This window comes from Melanotaenia boesemani, chromosome 19 (genome assembly GCF_017639745.1).
Source record: "Melanotaenia boesemani isolate fMelBoe1 chromosome 19, fMelBoe1.pri, whole genome shotgun sequence".
Classification (NCBI taxonomy): Eukaryota; Metazoa; Chordata; class Actinopteri; order Atheriniformes; family Melanotaeniidae; genus Melanotaenia; species Melanotaenia boesemani.
Genome location: NC_055700.1, coordinates 6,558,458 through 6,581,951, shown reverse-complemented (window position 1 = coordinate 6,581,951; position 23,494 = coordinate 6,558,458). Strand labels below are relative to the sequence as shown.

The window sequence follows — 23,494 nt, the reverse complement described above, 5'->3', positions numbered from 1 at the left end:
AAATCTCCACTAACGTAGCTCTGAACTACAGCAGACAACAGACATGCAGCTAAATGATCCTTGAAAGGATGTCAGCTAACTGTCAGCATGCTGCCAAACAAAAAGACGTAGATGAAGACTGTTGTGCAAAGTCGTCACAAATATCTAAAATACTAATTGTGCGTTTATGTATTTATTCTGACAGCTCCATTTCTGGCTATGGTGACATGGATTTGTGATAGTATTTTTCCCTTATTTTCCCCGGTTCTTGCCCACTATACGTATCAGAAAATAGTCCCCCATCAAGTGCTGTATTCATTTTTGAATAGCAGTTGCTAAACTGACTGTGCACGCCTGTTTACAGGAAGCAGCAAGCTTAAGGTGATCCATGGACAGGCCTCGGAAATGAGGGACTTAAGCATTGTTTGATCTCTCCTTGGGATTTGTTGATAAAGAAAAAAAATCAAACTAGTTCTGTGTTTTTAAAGTTTTAACTCTAAAATATAAAGTGAAAGAATTTTATTAGCGTTTATTTTTGTTTGAATCTATAAATTGTTTTTGACTCCCAGCTTATATTATACATCTGTACAAAACAAACTGTGTGAGTCCTGAGCCATGTTTTTATCCAACAATGTCCTCAAACAACAGGACCTGTTACTCCTTCAGCATTAACTCAAGTTGAATCATTTTTGGTTTAGTACCATCTGGAAACACTGATAGACAGTGTATCGTGTTTGTATTTCAGGATGGTGTGTTTGATGAGAACAATGAAAGAGCTTTCTATGACTCGGACTCGGAGGAGAAAAAAGGCCAGATGGCTGCAAAGCCCTACGTCATGGATCCAGATCACAGACTGCTGCTGAGGAACACCAAACCTCTGCTGCAGAGCAGGAACACGGCGGTGAGTTGATGGACACTCAGTGGGAATTAACTGTGAAAGTGTGAAGAGAGCAGAAGTGAGTTTCTGTTTGCATGTAAGCACTCAGAAGTGACCTCTCTCCAGTTTTCATCTCATGGAAAGTAAAATCAGTGTAGAAGTGACCAAATGAAATGGCACTTATGGTGGCTAGATGTTGAGTGTGTGGGGTAAAAAAGCATCTTTATTCTCATCAGCAGGCTACATTTACGCTATAATACCAAAAGTGTAGAAGCAAACGCAAATGTGTTATAATTTTTACTCCTTGGGCCGAAGCAGGGGCTAGGGGCCAAGACTCTGGATCTGATAACTACCTATTGACCAGGCAGGACTACTCTGGTACTATGTAATGCAAAGACACGGTCTACCTGTGGGTTTGGCCTTAATATACTGATCTAATTTTTTAGGTCAGTTTATTAAGACTATTGGCGCCACAGGTGAAAAGCAAAGAGGTTTTGGGGTTTAAGATATTTAAGGTGCTAACCAGCTCACCCTTTCTTTTGGTTGCAACACTGTACTAGTTGTCTGGGGTTAATGGAAAAAAAAAAGAATAGTGTTTGCCTTAACTGCTCTGCAATTGGTGGAAAAGCTGCCCAAAGAATGGCTCTTTTTTAGGTTCAGATTCAGTCATTTGACTAAGTGCGCCTCCTCTATTTATTGTGTTTTTTTCCCTGTTTTTTGCACCTTTATTTGAACATTTTCCCACTTTTGTTGACTGTAATTAGCATGTCCGTATGCATGTTTGACTCTTTTTTTTTTCATTATTAGTACTGCACACCTATTGAAAGTATGCACGTATGTTTTACTGATGTGTGTGTTGTGCACTATTTGTGTGCAGTTCTGCTCACTGGGACTGTTTTAGGATGTTATGGGTGATGTTTAACAATGGTGGAGTATATTGAAGGTGAGTTTAAGGTCAATATATTAGGGCCAGTCCCCCTTAAGTTGAAATGTGAAAAGTTTTTAGGTCAGAGATCCAAGCGCTGCTTTGCAAGCATGCAATGGCTGCATTTCTGTACACCTTTTATTGCTCTGCTTGTTTTTGTGGTATACAGTACACAAACATTTGGTTTAATATCATCCAAAACTATTAGAAAATCTAATCTGTGTCTAATGAGAGAGAGTGCAATAGAATATTTTAACACTGTCATTGTTAAAAGATAATAACGAGGCAAATTGACTGCTACATAATTATTCAATAAACCAGGTAAAGTCTGCTTTCTAAAGACTGATCACAGGACTTTATGTGTATATATTGGATAAAAACAATCCAAATCATAGACTTTATTTTGTTTGGACTGACCCCTCTTGCTGTGCTGTTTTAAGACCTGCTAGTTAGGCATGTCAGTGCCGCGTCTTGTCTCTTCACTGTCCAACACAAAAAGCTACACATCAGCTAACGCTGCTGTGGCCCTGTGTGGATGGACGCACATCTCAGCAATGATGCATCACAGGACACATTTTCTTTACATAAATACAGCATGTGCACAAGAAAGACTGCCATTGTGCACCCCTTCAAACTGAAAAAAGAAAACGCAGCAATCGCAGATCTCCATCATCCAGGAGTCTCAAGGTCTGTGTCGCTGTGTAGCAGCGGGAGGAAAAATGCTCCCAAATGAAAGTGTTGATTAAAATGTGACATGCTGTTACTTTACTCGCGACAGCACAGTGACATCCTCCATCTTCATAGAAGCCTCAACCCTTTCATCCTGCCTGTAACGATGGACACACGTCCCCCTGCTATTAAAAGCACCACAGAGAAATTACCTTTATAGAGATGTGCCATGAGTGCCTCAGTAGAGCCCTACGAAATGCATTTTATTTGAGTCATATGCTGTTTGTGTAAAAATAATACAGATATTAAAACATTCAGTTTTAAAACACTGATAATGGAAAAGTAAGATATGTTAATCTGATTCCCGTGTTTGGTTTGTTTTTAGGTTGTGATGTCTGTATCTCAGCTGTACTGGCATCTGGCCCCTAAACATGAAGTCAGCATTGTCACCAAGTCACTGGTTCGACTACTGAGAAGCCACAGGTAAAAGTATTTCTTTGTGTTTCTTTTTTACTTCCTCCACAGTTAGCTGTGATGAATATGTTGTGTTTACTGGACAGTTTTTCTGTCCACCCCTGATTATTGCTCCCCTCTTTTCTTTTTGCAGAGAGGTGCAGTATATTGTACTGCAGAACATCGCCACTATGTCTATTCAGAGGAAGGTAAGACTGCTTCTGGACAGCAGAACAGTTAAAAAGAAAACCTCTTGTGTTTGTGTGGTGGTCTGTTTTTTAACATGAATTGTCTCCAAACAGGGGATGTTTGAGCCATACATGAAGAGCTTTTACGTGAGATCCACAGATCCCACACACATAAAAACTCTAAAGGTAACTGTTCTGTGCTTCATGCAGTTTGCTTGAATAAAGTTCCTCTGACATGCACGTCTTCACTTTTGTCTTATGGCTTTCTTGCTTGCATGATATATATATTATTTGCAAAATAACATGTCATGAAAGAACTGTAATTCTATGAGAACTTGAAGAGCTTTGAGGGGTATTACACCATCTCATACTGCAGTGACCTCAACTACAAAGGGGCTCCTATTTATTGTTACTGCAGTGTTATTAACCCTCCATGTTTTATGCTCTTCAGTTAGCAGAAATATGTTGAAGTATTTATATGTTCAGCCTGCTTGCTTGGCACAGTGGCGTGAACTGTCACTGTGACTTGTTCTAGTGAAAAAACTGACTCTGTGAAGTCTGTAGTGATATACATCACTTGATTTACTGTCCAGCCTTGCATGAATGGCAGCCACGACTCTCTCTGTAATCTTTTTACCGACACTTCTGAATGAATGTGATGAACATTAATGAAAAAGTGACTAATGTCTTAATGACTGCATGCCATCACGATTGAAGTCAGTGATGATGTAATGTTCGTAACAGGATTATGTTATTATAAATTATGAAATTTTGTCAAAATGAGCTAAATCAATCCCTTTTTTCACGAAAACTAACTTTTTCTTCAAGTCACTTGTTGTCAAGTTCAGTATTTTAAATGCTAAATACCAAATGCGTAATCTTTCTTATAATTACACCTAATCTCAGATTTCAAATCCTGAACCAAGGCATCAATAAGTATTCTTATGTTATTTGAGCATGTAGCATCATGTCATAGTAGGCAGCACCGATGGACTTATCATCTCTAAGTTCTCTGATGGCAGATGTGACTCCTGAAGACATCTTACCGTCCTGATTTCCAGCTGATTAGTTCTGATGCTTTGGATTTGCTCTTTTCCTATACAGAAATGCTCTTCAGTCACTAAAAACACTAACTCCCTACACACCGACCTCACTGTGGCCTGTTTTATTCAGCTTAACCTGAAATAATACATTTTATACATTGGCCAACAAGCTCTATATAAAAGAACTGAAAGTTCTGCAGTGATGAGGTTAATCCCCCTTTATGTATATATCTGCACTTGGAAATTATCAGGGCCCTTTGACTCTCAGGTGAGACAGACATCAGAGAACCATGTTTCCTCCTCTTCCTCTATCTGTATGATCCACTTTCAGCATTTTTTTAAAACATTTTTTTAATGGATGCTTTCAAAATCACCCAAAAAGAATTGTGATAATACTTTTGCAAAAATCTAGCTGCCGTTCTCTGATCAGTCAAACAGTAAACGATAATTAAAACTAGTAAAAAAAAAAGGGAATTTTGCTTCTTTTAGTTGATGAGATGAATGAAACTTTCAAAAATGCATTTGCACATTCTACATTTTTTTTGTGCAATCTGGATATCTACTGTACACTTACTCTAGTCTCGCCATATTACCACATATTCACATGGACTACCGCAAAATGATATTTCTGAACGTCCTTTCCCCGAGCCACCTTCACCATTACTAAACCTGTTTTTATTCATTTACTAATTTATTTTTCAGTTGGAGATCCTGACTAATCTGGCCAATGAAGCCAACATCTCCACCATACTGAGAGAATTCCAGGTTTGTTTTTTATTCTTGTTTGTTTCATGATGTTTTAAATCAAATGCATTTTCTTATTGGAAATTTTATTTCTTTACTGTCTTCCTGTAATCTTATTTCAGACCTATGTGAAGAGTCAGGACAAGGCGTTTGCAGCTGCTACTATTCAGGCCATTGGCAGGTGTGCCACCAACATCTCGGAGGTGACGGACACCTGCCTCAATGGCCTGGTGTTGCTGCTCTCTAACAGAGATGGTAAAATGCCACTGATGAGAGTAGATTGATTCTATTGCAGCCTTTGTTCTGCAGTTTAACATTATTAGCTAACTTTGTCTCTGCAGAGACTGTTGTGGCTGAGAGTGTGGTGGTCATCAAGAAGCTGCTTCAGACTCAGCCCACCCAGCACAGCGAGATCATCAAACACATGGCCAAGCTCTTTGACAATATCACTGTAAATGCCTTTAATATAATAATAGCAGCTGCACCACTGACCCATTTGTTTTCATCTTGAACGCCATGAAATGCAATACATGCTTTTTTTCTTTGCTTTTCTACAAACTTGCAGGTTCCGATGGCGCGGGCCAGCATCCTGTGGCTGATGGGAGAGTACTGCGAGAGGGTGCCAAAGATTGCTCCTGATGTGCTCCGTAAGATGGCAAAGACTTTCACTGCAGAGGAGGACATTGTGAAGCTGCAGATAGTCAACCTCGCAGCCAAACTCTACCTGACCAACTCTAAGCAGGTATGCATTACCTCTAATGTGGAGCAGCTACTCTACAGGGTTATTACCACTAAGATATTATAATCTTTTTTTATATGGCGCTATGTTGAGGTAACTTACTACCTCTGCTACTCTAAACTAAATTCCATAGCTGTTAATGAGACATCTTTAATGTAATGGTGCATCTTGTAGTGCAGCTTGGTGTCTACAGACCCATTCCATTAGATGGGGTGATATTGGCCTCTGAGCTGGGTTTATGAGCCCAGACGCAGCCCTCTCAAACGAGTACATTATTGCACCTCTTACTCCTCATAATGTGTTGGACAGAAAAGAGGAGGAAAGTGGAGCAGACAGACAGTGTGGTGTAAGATTTAGGGCATAATGCTGTCTTCATGGCTGCAGCTTTTTCTTTGTTTGCTTTTTATGCCAGTCTAAATAATTTATGTTGCTGCAGGTTCTCTTTATACATGTCCTAGGTAAGGGAAAACTTTCTTTTTCTAAAAATTTTGAAAATATCTGGGGGAAAAAAAGGCACAAGTCTTTTGGAGACAATGGGTTGGCATGAGCGTTTTTATGGATACACATTCTAACATTAAATACAACGATTTACAAATCTCATAAAAGTGTATGTTATACAGACTATAAAGATGCTGTAAAGTTTGTCATTAAGCAGAAAAAGCAAATTTGGAAATTTACTATATACTCATCAATATATCCTGGATTTTAACTGGAAACTTAAAGGATGTATTATAGGGACATGAAAAACTTGTTTAAAAAGTTGTGTAATATTTAAAATCTTTTTACATGCTCAGTCGTACCACACTTTTAACCCCTCTAAAAAACTCACAATTTCTTCCTTCAGTTGATCCATTACCTTATATATCACACCAAACTCTTCCAATCTCTCCTTCCTAACACTTCTGTTCACCCAGACCAAGCTGCTGACCCAGTACATCCTGAACCTCGGCAAATACGACCAGAACTATGACATCAGAGACCGAACACGGTTCATCAGACAGCTGATTGTTCCCAACGAGAAGAGCGGCGCCCTCAACAAGTACGCTCGGCGCATCTTACTGGCTCCTAAACCAGCTCCGGTGCTCGAGTCTGCCTTCAAAGGTACCCCATACATTTGTAAAAGCAACATATAATCCTTATTCTGAAGCTTATTCAGCAAAAGTTAAATGGCTTTAAAATTTTAGATTAATTTCAGTTTCTTCCTCATGTCTCTTTGCTCATTGCTTAATGCATATTAGGCAGAGTTTTATTTCACATAGTTGCTGTATCACCACTAGATTGACGCTGTGGTGTTATTATTCTGGTGTGTCTGTCTCTTTGAAGGGCAGTTGGGTCAGACCCTGATACCTTGGACTAATGAGATGGGTAAATCATTGAGTTAATTCTAACCTTTTTCAGACACTGAGACACTCATTTTCTCTCTTCCTCCTAGACAAAAGGGACAAAATTGCCTCCTGCAACATTATAATTCACAGGCAGTTTCCACCTACTGCATGTTTATGAAAAGCCTTAACCACCTCTGTCATTCTTAATACTTAAGATTTTATTTCTATCTTCTTTTTAATCATCCAGGCACCATTTTTAGACCACCTTACAGAGGCACAGAATCTAATCATTTTAGAAAAAGGAGAGATTGTATGTGTATCATGAAGGTGATGATGTCTAAATCTCATACAAATGGCACTGAATTACTGGCTTCCTCATTAGGAGCTCGGGTCATTGCTGCCTCCTTGTCTCTCCTTTCAGATAGAGATCGTTTCCAACTAGGGACCCTCTCACACAGTCTCAACACTAAAGCTGCAGGATACCAGGAGCTCTCAGACTGGCCAGCTGTCGCTCCTGACCAGTCTGTGAGAAATGTGGAGGTCATTGAACCGGTAAGAAATCCTCTGTTACTGGGTTAGAAGTATGTGAACGACTTGAATGAGTATTTTGGTGTAGTGAGGCTCTAGTAGCTCAACAGAGACATGCAGTAGGTTCATTGATTAAAAAAAGTACACAGTAAAACAAAAAAAAGTAAACACTCAGATTACAGTTGAAAAGGAAAGTTGGAAACACATTAAACGTTATTTAGAATGACCAGTGATTCTAGCAATGTTTATACATCTTGACTGTTTAACTGAATTTACGGTAGTGTGGAGGTTAGGAAGGTCACTACACGGCAAGAGAGTTTCTGGTGTGAAGCTTTCTCTGTAAAGTAGCATGTTCTTGCTGTCCCTGCATGGATTTTCTCCCACTCAGGCCCACTGCAGCCTTCAACAGGATGAAGTATGTAGAGAATAATTTAATGTTTTTTTCTGGTCTTATTTAACCACTCACAGTGACTGAAGACTACATGCCACATTCACTCAATGACGCACACACTTTTATATATCGGTTTTTATCTATATACACACATGTTGGTACCCTTCGGTTAATGAAAGAATAATGCACAATGGCCACAGAAATAACTTGAATCTGACAAAAGTAATAATAAATAAAAATTCTATGAAATTTAACCAATGAAAGTCCGACACTGCTTTTCAACCATGTTTCAACAGAATTATTTAAAAAAAAATAAACTCATGAAACAGACCTGGACAAAAATGACGGTACCCCTTGAAAAGACTGAAAATAATGTGACCAAAGGGACACGTTAATCCAAGGTGTGAGATTAGAAATAAAATTATAGACAAGCATGTTAAAGGTAAAGGCTATAAGACCATCTCCAAGCAGCTTGATGTTCCTGTGACTACAGTTGCACATATTATTCAGAAATTTAAGATCCATGGGACTGTAGACAACCTCCCTGGACGTGGCCGCAGGAGGAAAACTGATGACAAATAAAACGGACGGATAATACGAACGGTAACAAAAGAGCCCAGAAAAACTTTTAAAGAGATTAAAGGTGAACTTCAAGCTCAAGGAACATCAGTGTCAGATCGCACCATCCATCGTCGTTTGAGCCAAAGTGGACTTAATGGGAGACGACCAAGGAGGACACCATTGTTGAAAACAAATCATAAAAAAGCCAAATTGGAATTTGCCAAACTACATGTTGACAAGCCACAAAGCTTCTGGGAGAATGTCCTATGGACAGATGAGACAAAAATGGAACTTTTTGCCAAGGCACATCAGCTCTATGTTTACAGATGGAAAAATGAAGCATATGAAGAAAAGAACACCGTCCCTACTGTGAAACATGGAGGAGGCTCTGTTATGTTCTGGGGCTGCTTTGCTGCATCTGGCACAGGGTGTCTTGAATCTGTGCAGGTACAATGAAATCTCAAGACTATCAAGAGATTCTAGAGAGAAATATGCTGGCCAGTGTCAGAAAGCTTGGTCTCAGTCGCAGGTTATGGGTCTTGCAACAGGACAATGACCCAAAACACAGCTAAAAACACCCAAGAGGAAAACACGGGACTATTCTAAAGTGGCCGTTTATGAGCCCTGACCTAAATCCTATTGAGCATCTTTGGAAGGAGCTGAAACATGCCATCTGGAAAAGGTACCCTTCAAACCTGAGACAAATGGAGCAGTTTGCTTATGAGGAGTGGGCCAAAATACCTGCTGAGAAGTCTCATTGACAGTTACAGGAATTGTTTGATTGCCTCAAAAGGTTGTGCAACAAAATATTAAGTTAAGGGTACCATCATTTTTGTCCAGGCTTGCTTCATGAGTTTAAATAATTCTGTTGAAACATGGCCGAAAAGCAGTGTCTGACTTTCATTGGTTAAATGTCATAGAATTTTCATTTATTATTACTTTTGTCAGATTCAAGTTATTTCTGTGACCATTGTGAGTTTTTCTTTCATTAACTGAAGGGTACCAACAATTTTGGCCACGTCTGTACACACACAATCATGCCTCAGTAGTCTTCACTGGAGGCAATGTATGGGGTTCAGTGTTTTGCCGACCTTCTGATTAGTATGTGACTGCTCTTCCTCCTGAGCCTCAGCTCAGGTCATTGAATCTGTGTGTGTCCATCCATGCAGGCAATTAATGGCCAAATAAAAAAGTATACATTCATTCATTCTCTGTATCGCTTAGTCCATTATGGGTTGCGGGTAAGCTGGATCCTATCCCAGCATTAACAGGTGAGAGGAAGGGTACACCATGGACAGGTCACCAGTCCATCACAGGGCCAACACATATAGGGACAAACAACCATTCACACTCACTCCTAGGGACAAATTTTAGAGTCATCAATTAACCAAACATGCATGTCTTTGGATGTTGGGAGGAAGCCGGAGTACCCGGAGAGAACCCACGCATACACGGAGAGAACATGCAAACTCCACACAGAAAGGCCACCACCCTCAGTGACCTTCTTGCTGTGAGGCTGCGGTGCTAACCACCACACCCCCGTGCAGCCTAAAGTAGTCAAAAAGTATACATTTGTCTGTATATTTAATCTAAATCTGTGTATGCTGTCAGAGTGGCACCAACAGACTTTCTGGGTCTGGCTGCCACAGTAAGACTGGTGAACAACAAGGCAATGGTCTCTGAATAAGATGAGAACATCCATCAGTGCAGCAGCACTCCGTCTGTCAGGCTTTTTATGAGTGTATGAGCACATGGGAAGATGAGAATTCATCCAAAGACACTGAAATAATTTACAAAGCACAAGAAGAAAAAATCTTTTCTAATGAAACATATTTTTCTCCACACACAGAGTGTGGAGGATTCCGGCCACTAAGGATCACCTTGTTCATTTCATTTTTACATCAACATAGTCAAGGCAGCTTCATGTTGTGCAGATGTCTTTCTGCAACTGAGACCTGGAGACGAGCCTGTCGACACTGTTTTTGCCTCTATCATCACTCTCTGTGTCTTACTCTGACATGTTAAATCTGTAAAGGTGAAAGAGTGGGCACCTACGGTTGGGAAGAGCAAGCAAGCAAAATCTGATGACAAGTTTTACTCTGATGATGAAGAGAAAGACGAGGAAGGATCTGAAAGTAGCGGCAGTGAAGACAGTAGCAGCAGCAGCAGTAGCAGCAGCAGCGAAGGTTTGTTTTTCTTTGTATATTAGTCTCCACTTCCTCTCCTACCACTCAGCCTCACCGCTCTGTTTTTCATTCTGGTAGGTATGCTTGTGTCTCTTTTCTTGTGGAGATTGAGTTTAATGGGTTATCTAGCCATCCAAATGGCTCCCAACACACTCACATTTCCAACATTTCCCCATCATTTGGCTAGTGATGGGGAGTTTTTATTCAGTCTAAATGGTTTTTCTTTCCAGAAACTAATTAAATATCATTCTGCTGTTCTTGTAAATATATTAGTCATATAATTCTTTTCTAAAAAACACTTGTTTGCAGCTTCTCTTATAAAAAGTATAATGTGCAGAATCAAAAATACCAAAATCATGAATTAACAAGTAAAGAAAATACAATTTTGTATATATTCCTGCATTTATTATTTTAATATGTTTATTCAGTTATTTATCACCTGTAACACTGCCTAGTGACTGATCCTACTTTAGGACTAGGTTAGAAACTCCCAACTTAACATACAGCAAAAAATGTATACATAAATTTAACTGGAATTGAAGAAATGAATACATATGCTTTTGAATGAATTTATTTATGGATCCTTTGTTCACCATAGCACAAGTAAACAACTGGAATATGTGTATGCAGTCTAATGTTTGGTTTACCTCTATCATTTCTGTGCAGTGAGTTTTCATACCTTGCTGGGAAGCTGGAGGTTTTCAGCATGTCTCTTGCAGATCAGCTTATTTTTGCTGCCTTGTACTTGTTAATTTCTTGTACAATGCTTAAAAAAGCTAAAAAATAAATAAATAAATAATGTGACTGCCTTTGTAGATATGGTTTAATGAACAGTTCTAATCAATACTATGTAATTTACAGAAACTTCAGCTTCCTGTCACATTTTCACTGATAAATGTTCTTATATTTTTAATGTGACAGCAATAGTGGACCAAGTGTGGTTTGCATAAGCAGGAAGTTAATACGGCTCCTCCATAATATGAGATATCAGACAAACGATCAGGGAGGCTGATATCAGTCGGATGAATTACATAACAGTTGAATTATTCATAAATGGTGTTAACAATGAGATTTAAAAAGTGAAAGTAAAGAATAAATCAGGTTTATGTTTGCTTTGTTTGTACAGAGTCGGGCAGTGAGAGTGAAGAAGAAAGCAGTGAAGAGTCTGAAAAGACCTCCAGTGATTCTGGCAAGAGCTCCAGTGGGTCTGAAAAGAGCTCCACTGACTCTGGACTGGAGAAGAAAAAGAAGAAAAGGACCAAGAAGGCACCACAGAGGAAAGGCAAGCCAAATGCTGCTGACAGGTAAAGTGAACTCCCTCCTGTATGTCGCTGCCTGAAAGCATCTTTTTTTCTTTGAATGTTACCTGATTCTTATTTGTTCTCTGTTTCTTGCTTAGCTAATTAGACAGGTGTGTGCTTATGAGAAGCATCAAAGTCGTCGTCAAAAAGTTGTGATTGTCACTCTGCTGCATCAATAATCACATCCTCCATCTGTTAAACAGTGCAGCTACTTTTAGTATCTGCTGTTTGTGTCAGTCCATTTCTTGGTATGATCTCAACTCTTCGCTTGGTGCTTCTCTTCTGTAATCACCATGAGCTATTTATACCAGGGCAGGTGTTAAATAGAAGTAAACTGAACACTGGAGTTCATAGATTTTTTTTTTTCTTTTTTAAGCTGAAACAAGATACAACAAACTTATTAAATTTTAAGTTAAAGAAGTGACTTACTTGGTTTGATATAAATGGCTTCTTGTAAGATTTTCCAAAGCTGTTCTTTGGATGTTTCCATCCAGATGATCCCACATTGCTTCAAGAATGCTGAGGTCCAACTCCGGAGAAGATTTATCCCTCCTTCAGACCTGTTACCACTGATTTTCAGTCCATTTCCTCTGTCATTTGGCATATCTTAGCCTTTTTCTTTTAGTTTTCCTTCCTTAAAAGTGGCTTCTCCACAGCTACCCCTCTAAAGAGACCATTTCTGATGAGGCTTCAGCCAGCAGTAGATGGATCAACTGAAGGTCCAGATGGATCTCTCCAGTTCAGAGTTAGGTCTTTGCTGGAGTTGTTGCGATTTTTTTTTATATATATATATTATTTTTGGCCATCAAATACTTTGACTAATTTTGCCTTCATATACCATATAGAAAAATGTTTGTCATCTCCACGTTTATGGAGACCTGTATGATCTGATCATGTTTTTTTTTCACTTTGACCAACTTCATTAAAATATTGTGCACATAAATTCACAGAAATCCTCCAAACTGAATTGAAAAAAAATAGCTGAATAAAATCAGCTGATTTGACTGCTTTTTTCTGGCAAAATAACTAAATATGGAGTATAGAAAGAAACAAAGAAACACATCTCATCTCACTTTTACATTCTGATGTTTTTGTGCTAATTTAAACTATCATCTCTCCAGTGTTATATGGTTAGTTGACTTCAATGAAGTCGAAAGACGAGTTTAAAATCTGTACTTTTGAGAGAAGTTGACAGAAGCACTTTGTGGTGTAGTTTTCTTTTGGTACGGCACTTTGAAATGCAAAAGTGATCTACTCACCCCAGTGTGATTATAGAGCTCTATAAGGGTTAAAGACACCACTTTCAGATGCTGTTTGATTGCTGTAGACAGTTTTTAGTGCTGACACTTCTTCTCTTGTCCTCCATTTGTCCAATTTCCTCAGATGTTTTAAGGACACGCTGCAGACCATGCTAAGATTTGCCACGTTTCCAGCTAAAAGCTCTTTAGGGAATCACCTTGTTGCTTCAGAAATATTATTTTCTATCTTTTAAGTTGTATTAACTTTGGTATTTTTTGATAGATGGAACTAATAAAAAATGGGGGAAAATCATGTGAGAAGCTGCTAGTAACACACGGCCTAAAGATGCTATTAAATGGGTTATTTTCTAATTTTTTTTGTTATATTTTGATGTAACACTGGTTCATCCCTAGAGTTGGGAACCTTTTTTTTTAAATGCTTGAATGATTTATAAGAGGACTGGGATTACTTCTCAGGACCACTTTGAGACATTACAAGAATGTCTGACTAGAAGTAAAAATAAAGAAATGAGGCTTGACTAAAGACTTGCGCAGTAGTATAGGAAGGAAAAGAATGTCGTTCAAACATTTTGGCACACAGTTACTGTACCGTGTATGCAACACCTCTTTTCCCTCTTTCACCACACACATACACACTCCCTATCTCTGTGAAGCTGGCCGGGCTGCTACAATATTACTGGTGTGACTTCCATTAACGGACTAATCAAGGCGAATTTTCCTCCAGTAATGTAACCCACATTTACATGGCTAATGGATAATGTCTTTTGATTGGTCATTTAGCAGCCTGGTGTTACCAATGAATGAGATTTGAGTCATTATTACTGAATATGCTCACGCACACTCTCTGACACACTGGCAAATTTAGTTTCTTACGCACTCTACTTCATTTGCTCACAGACACACAAACTCACACAGAATGTACCTGATTTTGCTGTGTGACAGGCCGCCGGCTGACCCTGTTCTCTCCATTAGAGTGTATAATTAGAGCAACTCACCCCAGTGCTCAAACACACACAAACACGCGCACACACACGTACACTGAGTAATTAGAGCAGCTCACCCCAGTGCTTCCACAACAAACACAGCATAATGCCCTCATTATGGCCCAGTCATTTCAGGCAGGGCCTAATCAGGCCCACAGTGATTTATATCACTTTTTCCTGTTCGCAGCAAATGAAATCTGTAGGCCAAATTAATACTGGCTTTTCATCATCGCCCAAGTTAAAAAGCCAGTTACCGTCGCAATTCCCCTCATTAATTTAATGGCTGAAAATCCCAGGCAGGCGGAGTAAACACTCATTATCGGAACAAATTGAAGAGGGACAGAGCAAGTGAATGAGAGGAGAAAGATGGAAAAAATCTTTTTGAGTGAATGCAGCTCCAAATTAGCTTCACAAACAAAAACAGATTGATTTTTGTCGTTTTGATCGGGTCGAGCTGGAGCTTTTCAGTCTAGATGAAGAAAAAAAAAAAGAGATATCACAAAGTTTACTTTGCCTTTCTTGTGGATGGACACTTTGTTTAGAATTAAGTTTACTTGGAAGTTGTAGAGGTTTAGTCTATATCAAGAGTAATTTGATTTAAAAATCTGTAGAGTAAATAGTTATTATATATTTATGCTCGTATTGTGTTATTCATACTGACTCATGCTTGAATGTCTGAGAGTTGTCTTCTGTTTCAGTGACTCGGATGAAAATGGAAATGGACCTGTAGCCCAAGCTAGCAGCTCATCAGTGGAGAGCTCCACCGAATCAGACTCTGAGGATGATTCAGATTCAGACCCCCCACCACCACCGAAGAAGACGGATGCTAAGGCCAGACCTAAGGTGATGTCATTGAGCTGTAGGATAAACTCGTTTGATGGAGATGCACAATTGTTTATAATAAAAAAGCATTTTTATATAATATTGTGTATGTGATACATTTGAAACTCAAATATATGTTTAATGTATACATTAATGTGTATACAACCATTTGCCATAACATTATTATAATAGGTGCAGTGAAAACTTGTTATCATGGCACACAGCAGTGGGTGGGATGTAAACGGCACAAAGTAAAAACTATCCTTCAAATTTATTTGTTGGAATCAGAAAAACTGTTCAAGAGTGAAGACTTGAATAGCTTTATGTAGTCCAAATTGTGCCAGCTGGATGGCTTGGTTAAAGCATCTGTACAACTCCTGCTCCAAAAAACAACAAAAAAAAACCCCAAAAAGACCAAGTAAGGAAAACCTGTGACAGGGTGGCAAAGCCTCACGGATGCACATGGAAAATAAAAGCTGGTCCTCATCTTATCCAGTATTGATGCTGTAGTTCAGATTACAGAAAAAATTAAGCTGATTCTAATAGAAAGACGGCAGGATGTAAAGTGCATTGCTGTTTCTTGCATGTTGAGATGTGTAGTCACAGATCAGTGAGGATGTTCATGCTAACTTGTGTTTACTGATTTTTGAACACCTGCAATGTGCACCTGAGCATCGGGGCTGCACCGTGGAGCAACGTTGGGTTCCATCATGGTTGGTCCATGTGCATTGCTTATCTGGGGACGACACCGCATCTGGATGCAGTTTAGAAAGAGGGCAGCCCAGTTGGTGATAGAGCCACTGTTTGGGTTATATAGTCTTACTGTAGGTCTTCCCATTCATATAAATGTTACTTTGACACAAACCACTTAAATAAATATTGTTGCTGAACAAGTGCACCCCTTTCTGGAAACTATTTCCTGATGGGATTTGCCAATTTCAGGATTTTTGACTTTGTTTATTTTTGTCTGGAGGACTTCATGCCTCTACATGTTTATGAAGGAGGACCTAAACAATATTAGGCGGGTGGTCATGTTACGGCTGATTGAACTTTATTTCAGGTTCTGATGCTAAATACCATTGGTCTCGATTAGGAGCCATTATAAAACATTTAGTAACATTAAAACCACTTGCCTCATATTATGTATGACCCATGTAGGGACATGGACTTTGAGGATGCTATATGTGGTAGTGGATCTTTTGGCTATTGTTGTTTTAGCTCTTGGTGTCTGTGAATGAGGAATGTTGGATTGGATCATAACTTTGGACTTTAGAGTGAAAGGTAAACGTTTTAAAAGGTAGAGCGCTGTCAAATTGCTTTAGGGTTTAAATGTACGGCATCCTCTTCTTGTGATTTGGGGCTTTTTATCATTCTCTCTCTGTCAGGCTTGTTTCATGTGTGTTGCATTCCTGTTGTGTCCCGTCTGTTACTCTTCTCTGGCTCACTTAACTCCTCCATCGCTGACTCCTTTCAAATGTCCAGCTTCTTTGATATTTGGCTAAAGTCTGTCTGCAAATCTCAAAAGTTTCATCTTTAAAGTTTCTCCACATTTCACAACCCCACCATCTATCTGCAGCCTGATAACTTACAATCTTGTAATGTGAACCTGGCTTTAGGGAGAAAAGACAAGTCACACGTATTCCGAGGACAGTTTTCCATCAGAACAATGCTTTTTAACATATTTTTTTATATTATTTATTTCTCAGCCAGTAGTTTTAATATTATGGTTGATCTTTGTATATAAAAAGCTACAGAAAATAATCCATTTGCCTTGTAACGTTCATCCTTTGTTCACTGTATCATGAGGATGATATTGTAAACTCCTCTGAGTATTAACACCATGTTTTTTTAACCATGTGAGCTGAAATCTTCTATTCCTGATTTGCACTTGCTGATATCATTTGGCTCCATTGTAACTCATTTATTTTTTCTCTGTGAGTGTTTCATTTGCTCCTTTCAGCCCTCAGAAACCCTCTTGTTTTTCCTTTTTACCTGTTTTACTCATCACATTATTTCTCGCCCTCCCTTTGCTTTTCTGCACTATAAAATTCTCATTTCATACACTCTGTCATTTGTGCATGGCCTATGAATTATGCATCTTTTTCTCCATCTCTTTCTACATGGCTCTTTCAGACCGCCCCTTTGTAACTAGGTTTCCGTCTCTATTACCACCTCCAAGCGTCAATCAGAGAAAATCTGATAAGATATGGCCTCTATCTTTATGGTTTGTTTTCATTCCCATTCTTCACTCGCTCGTCTGTCCTGTTTTTCTGCTGTCTGTTCAGCCTGGAGTATGTAGAGTGGAATTTTATGGTTCTTTATGTGACGTGAACGGAGTCAGGTTGGTTAGGAGGGTACTGAGAAAGGGTGATAAAATGCTCTCGGATGTTTAAATGCATTTTTATTGGGACGTTTGTGCTGCAAGCTTGTGGTGTGTGTTGTAATTCCCAGCAGTCAGCTCCCAACAAGCCTAACCCTGTCACACGAGGTGGTGTATGGCGGTTGTGACACGCCACCCTGCATGACTGATCACTGAAATTCCCAGACATGTTAAATATAAATGCAGAGTATCTGTGTTTTTGGGAGCAATGTGTCACATCTTCAGGGACTCTGTCAGTGAAATTGAAACATTTCACCCTCTGAATAGGATGATCACACAATTTCAGCTCTTTTTTTTTTCTTATTTCACTCCTTATTTTTTGTGTTTTCTCACCATCGAGTTGCTGTGTTTGCTTTTCAGGTGGCAGAGAAGTCCAAGAAGGAGGTCTCTCTATTGGATCTAGACGACTGTAAGTTAATATGCAAATTACGCTAGAATATTTATTTATTTGTATTTTATTTCAAACTGAAACCTCAAATGAAAAAGTAAACATTTAACACACAAATCAAAGCTTTTATAGTTGAAAAAAGGATAAAGGATGCAGTCAAATACTTATCTAGTTCTAACCCATTTTTCCATAATAACTCCCCCTGAAACTTTAAATCTATTTCATCAGGATATTTGGTGTGTCAAAACCAATAATAATAATAATAATATTAATAATAATACCCCATCATAATAAATCATAATACACAGTATACATCACTTTCAGTAAGTTTCACTGATTGTTTCATATATTTTAATGATATCATTTTTTAAAATCCTTTGTTTAAATCTTCCCATTGTCTGACGTGCTTTCATGCTTTCATGATAGCTTTTCCATATTTGATCATCTCTTGTAGAGACACAATGAAGTTTAGTGTTTGTCCTCACAGCAGGTTTTCTTTTAACATGTATGTTCCTGAATTCATCCCCCCTCAGTTGGTTAAACCTTTGGATACTGTTTGGGAATTGACCATTTTTAACTCTGTACATATTTAAACAATTTTAAAATAGACCAGTGAGTTTTTTTTTTTTTTTTTTTGTAATTATTATTATGGCTTTTTTGTAAGAAGAAAAACACCCTGTACTTTGGCACAGTAAAGTCATGTTTGGTTTAAAGGAACAGTACAAAGCTACAATGATTATCAACTGAAACTGATTCAGATATTTATATATATAAATTACAACAGTACGGTTCTTCAATCTTATTCAGTATTACTCCAGGGAATTTTATTTTATTTCAATTTCTATATTATTTATGAGTTTCTTATTAGGGTTGATCTATTGCCAGATTCTGTATATTTTGTTTTTTTTTTAATTTAGTGTTAATTTATTAAGATCAAATCAACTCTTTATTTTATTAAGTTCTTTTCTAACAATATCCAAAAGCTCCTCCAGATAATCCCCACAACAAACAGATTTGTATCGTCATCAAACAAAAATTGTTTTTTAACAAACTGGATATTTTAAATATATTGTTAATATACAAAATAAATAATTGTGGTCCCATAACTGAGCCTTGTAGAACTCCGAACTTAAGGATTTTGATTTCACCTGATTTATTTGTACATACTGTTTTCTGTTATTTAAAATAAATCTACATCGGTGTTATGTACAAAGCGGAGAAACTTCATCAATCTCCTCATTACCAAATTATAGATGCATATAGATGTTGAATTTCCAACTATGTTGAATGAGCTGAATTGTCTTTGCTAAGCTGAGTGGACCAAAAAGAGCAGAGAATAAATATGAGGTGGCTTGAATTAAACTATGTGCTTTATGTATAAATGTTTGATGAATTCATATTCTAGACCGAACCACTACAACTACAGTTTAAGAAACTTACATTCACTTCACACCTTATTTACAGAGTGTGTCGTCTGTCTATAAGAGCATTAGTTAGAAACTCAAAGTGCCCATCAGAACAGAGTATTCCCTCCTGCTTCTCCTGACATGAGCTGCCTGAAACACCTCATTTTGTAGTTCAGGTTTTTCTTTAAGAGCTCATCTGTATCAGCGTGTTAATCAATTGAACACTGGCTGCCTAATAACTAGTGTGACAATAAGAATTAGCAGCAGCCTTGAGCTTCACCATTTATGATAAATTAAAGCAGACTGAGTGTTCAGAGAAAAGTCTGTCTGTGCTTAGGAAGGTTTGAGTGAAATGGCCCAGGAGTATCTGAGTGGCAGCCATGAAAAGAGCTGTTCATTCTCTAAATGCTAATAAAAGGCGTTTCTGTGTCTGGATTATACTTTATAAGACAACATGTTTGTCCCACAGCTCCTTGTGGCTTCAACATTCAAAGAAATGCTTTATTATTTGTTTACAGTTGTACAAATTCTTATCCATGCAAATAAGTCAGAGGAAAAGAGGATAAATATGAGAACATCCTTCATTATTAGTATGTAAATACTAACCTGGATAAAGAGATAGTAATTTTTACATCATACCTTATTATTCAAAATTCAAGATTTCTTTTTGTCATTTTTTATTTGAGCTATGTGCAGACAGGAAAAACATACACTTTTTTCCCCAGCTTATGCAGTACCACACAAAGAAATTTCAGTCAAAGAATAAGATCAGATAAAAACGGGTAAGATAAAGAAAAGACATTAAAATGATTAAATATAATATAGCCTCTAGCCTGTTAGGGGAAGTTAATGTACTATTTGTGGGATCTTTTTTTGACAAGCTGTATTTTTAGGACCGCTGTGTCATATTACATCCAAATGTAAGCATTTAGGAATTTCTCCTACCACCTTTCTTTAAATATCTGTTTTCCAAAGACCTCGAGGAAATTTTAATTAATTTATATATTTATTTTGTAATGAATATACCTGGGTTAGGATAGTTTCCTTTAAGAAACAGGAGCCAAAATTAAGCAAGTCAGACAAAAGGCGGTGAACAGTTTATAGTAAATGAATACATTTTTCCAACTCTAGTGATGCCCTTAAATAACATTATGAGCCTGCAAATGATCATCATATGGGCTCCATAAAAACATGCTGTACCTTTTTCCAACCTTTAGTTTTCCCCTGATTATTTGCTTTAAACCACTTTAACACATGTAATTTTATGATAAGCAATGCCACATGAAAACAAGTTCAGAAATCGCTGCTCATTTGTTCTCATTTTTGGCCATTGTACTCCAGATATGATCTTTTTAATCAGAATCCCATGAACTAAAATGGCTTTAATGTCATGCCTGAACCTTTTAAGAGCAAACAATCAGAAATAGTCATTTTTCAGGGGCAGTCCTAATGTTCTGTGATTCAGCAGCTTGCTAGTTTAATCCTGTGTGTGGTATTGTAACACAGAGCAACCGTCTGTTTTCATACATCAATCAGGGTTTATCTGTTGGAAACACAGGCTGCTTTGACTGCATGAAACACTTTAGGTTTTAGTATAATTTTCAGTCAATGATGAGATTGTGAATTCAGAAACTGGTGAGGCTTAAAGTCTCAGAAATTATTTGATCTTTGTTGCGAAGACCTCTAAAATTCACAACCTTCCTGCTCCTGGGGGAAAAAATAAGCTTTTAAATTTAGGAAATTTCAGTGGTATTCCTATAAAATCCCAAAATACTGAAAGAAATTAAACTAATACTAAAAGCAACAAAAATGTAATAAGCAGACTTGCATCACCATGTAAAACATCTGATTGATGTTTGGAAAAAATCTCCATATTTAACGTGATTTTTCTCTCCATGTGAAAAATGTTGCCCATTGTCTTAAATATGATTTCAAACAACTTTAAAACCTGTCTTGTTGATGTCAGCTTGTACAATTTAGCCTTTTACCCATGCGGTGTTATCTAAAAGTTTGTTGTTTTGGACAGCATAGCAGAAAACATCTCCAGTGTTTCTTCTTTCTCAGATTCTCCAGCACCCACAAATCCACCGAAGTCTTCGATCTTCTCTCCCAGCCTGCTGTCCGACCTCGAAGGCCTCTCTCTGTCCAACGTCTCTTCCACCATGCCGGTGAGTGTACGATGAATGTGTGTTTCTGCATTAGAGACACGCAGGATGACATTTCCTCCATCAACATGCTCTGAGAGTCAATTGTTCCTCTCTGTCTGACACTGACAGTACAGCACGGTGTCGTATGAGACGGCGAAATGAACCTCTTTCCCTTGTGGAACATTTCTGCTCCAGACACCAACTATTGACCTTTTCTGCCTTGTTATATTTATAGCCAGTCAGGATGGAGCAACAGCTCTCCCTGTTTCCTGTATGTCTTATAGTCTGTCTTTCTCACCCTCGCTGTCTTTTGCTCTTCCACACCCTTGAACTCTATTTCTCATCTATAAGTCCTCCCACTCTGTTTCTCTCCTCCTCTGCCCCTCTTATCTCTCTCCTCCTCTCTGTCACCTTCCATCTCTCTCTGTCAGACGTTGCATCCCTTGTGTCTCCATGTTGTGTATATCTGATGGTTGACCTTTCCTAGTGTGACGGCTCCTTTCTCTCCTCAGTTTGCGAGCGACTCTTCACATCTGTGTATTTTATATCTTCTCCTTCCCCGGGGAGGAAATGTCCAGACCGTTCTTTCTGTTGTTGCTGTTTCTATTTCATGTGACAAAGTTAGAACTCTGGCAACTCTGCAATCTGGTTTTCTTTGTTTAATCTCTGTTTAATTTATTGATTAATCACATGAATCTTAAATGATTAAATAAAATTTACTGTAAAATTGTGTTTTTCTTCAAACAGCAGAATAAAATATTACATTTATTTTAGTCAAATAAAACTATAATCAGTACATAATTAGCAAGTGATTTACTCGTTTAGTCATCCAATACTTTATATAGTTATTATAACTGTTTGTAAATGAGGTTTTAGTGTAATAAAACATTAGATTTACATTTAATTAATGAGTAATGTAATAAAATGTTAATGACTCATACAATTATGAAATTAATACTGATCATTAGATGCCATATTATTAGATTTAGATGTATTACAGGTGTGCAGCAGGTTTATTTTTCCAGTGCACATCAAAATTACCAGCATATGCTCCTATGTTCTTTAGTTCTCATTGAAAGATGACAGCAGCTTTACTTTAAAGCAGCACTACTGGACTGAAACGACGGCTAATCCAGCATTCGTCTTGCATCCTGTCTCTTCTCTGAGCACTCTCCAGCCAGTGAAAGTCAGTCTAATGTTGACTCTTGTCTTATCCTGCACTCTGTCACTTTCTCTCCTGCTTTTCCTCTGATGATGTCTTCTTGTGTTCAAAACGGCCAGTGTGTTGGTATCCAGTTGCTGGCATGTGACCTGGTGCTGTAAAGCAAAACACAGGGGTGTCATGTGATGCACCGGGCTGGGAAAAAAACAGTGTGAAGTGCGGTTTCCCAACTCTGGGACACTGCAGGAAGACAACAGCTCCAGAAATCAAAAACTGCACAGGGTGTAAGGTCGGAAACCTGCTGCATGTAGTATTGGTTTAACAATAAACAGATGAGCATAGTTGTAAAAAAAAGTACCCAGAAATTACACATGAATAAATAAGAAAAACTCAAACCCAGTGACCATTGCATGTGCAGCTGAATGAAAAAACTTGTCTACTTTTAATTGTTTTAAGTCTTGATTATCAAAATGAGTGAAGTTTATGTTTATGTAAAGGAGACATTTAAAGGACATTGTTGTTTAAATGCTTTTCTTTCGAGTCATCTCCTGATTGTGCTTAATCACTAAAAGCCATCATTTAACCAAAAGCACCCAGAACTTAAATGACGTGGAGCTTTTTCATGGAGCTAAAAGACTGTCTCAGTTCTGGATTTGTAGCGTTGTAGTTGCCTTGCTGGTCAGCACACTTTCAAAAGTACTACCTCCCTACCAGGGTAGTTTTTGGGGTAACCTGGTTCTTGCTGTGGAAATAGAAAAAAAATCAGCTGTTACCATCTGTAAGATCTTACATAGAGACTTTGAAACTGACAGCAACAGTCAGCCAACAACTAAAGATGAAACTGATCGTCAGACTACTTTTCCGCGTGACTTGACTTCCAGGTTCCGGTCAGAAGTAATAAATAGGCCCAATTATCTCAGAAAGTTGAGCTCATCCGAAACGGCTATGAAATGGGCTGTAGGATGCAGGGTAATGCCATCTCTTCATATCGTGGTAGCCTGCAGGCTTTAACACTACTCTAGTTCTGTGGATATGTGG

General features: G+C 38.2%; 1 protein-coding gene across 4 annotated transcripts in view; it reads left to right on the top strand.

The window, feature by feature from the left end:
• The window catches only part of ap3b1a (adaptor related protein complex 3 subunit beta 1a), a 69,115-nt gene that overhangs the window by 22,966 nt on the left and 22,655 nt on the right, over nucleotides 1–23,494 (top strand). For 2 of the 4 annotated variants that reach the window (XM_041970166.1, XM_041970165.1), the window contains exons 8-23: nucleotides 725–880; nucleotides 2,836–2,933; nucleotides 3,058–3,112; nucleotides 3,206–3,277; nucleotides 4,837–4,899; nucleotides 5,001–5,133; nucleotides 5,220–5,329; nucleotides 5,444–5,620; nucleotides 6,532–6,718; nucleotides 6,941–6,982; nucleotides 7,364–7,494; nucleotides 10,458–10,608; nucleotides 11,735–11,912; nucleotides 14,850–14,994; nucleotides 17,714–17,762; nucleotides 21,212–21,315. In XM_041970166.1, coding sequence (XP_041826100.1) covers nucleotides 725–880; nucleotides 2,836–2,933; nucleotides 3,058–3,112; nucleotides 3,206–3,277; nucleotides 4,837–4,899; nucleotides 5,001–5,133; nucleotides 5,220–5,329; nucleotides 5,444–5,620; nucleotides 6,532–6,718; nucleotides 6,941–6,982; nucleotides 7,364–7,494; nucleotides 10,458–10,608; nucleotides 11,735–11,912; nucleotides 14,850–14,994; nucleotides 17,714–17,762; nucleotides 21,212–21,315 — 1,851 coding nt within the window. The remainder of the gene's footprint in view (nucleotides 1–724; nucleotides 881–2,835; nucleotides 2,934–3,057; nucleotides 3,113–3,205; nucleotides 3,278–4,836; nucleotides 4,900–5,000; nucleotides 5,134–5,219; nucleotides 5,330–5,443; nucleotides 5,621–6,531; nucleotides 6,719–6,940; nucleotides 6,983–7,363; nucleotides 7,495–10,457; nucleotides 10,609–11,734; nucleotides 11,913–14,849; nucleotides 14,995–17,713; nucleotides 17,763–21,211; nucleotides 21,316–23,494) is intronic. The other 2 variants (XM_041970168.1, XM_041970167.1) reach the window with 1 other exon arrangement.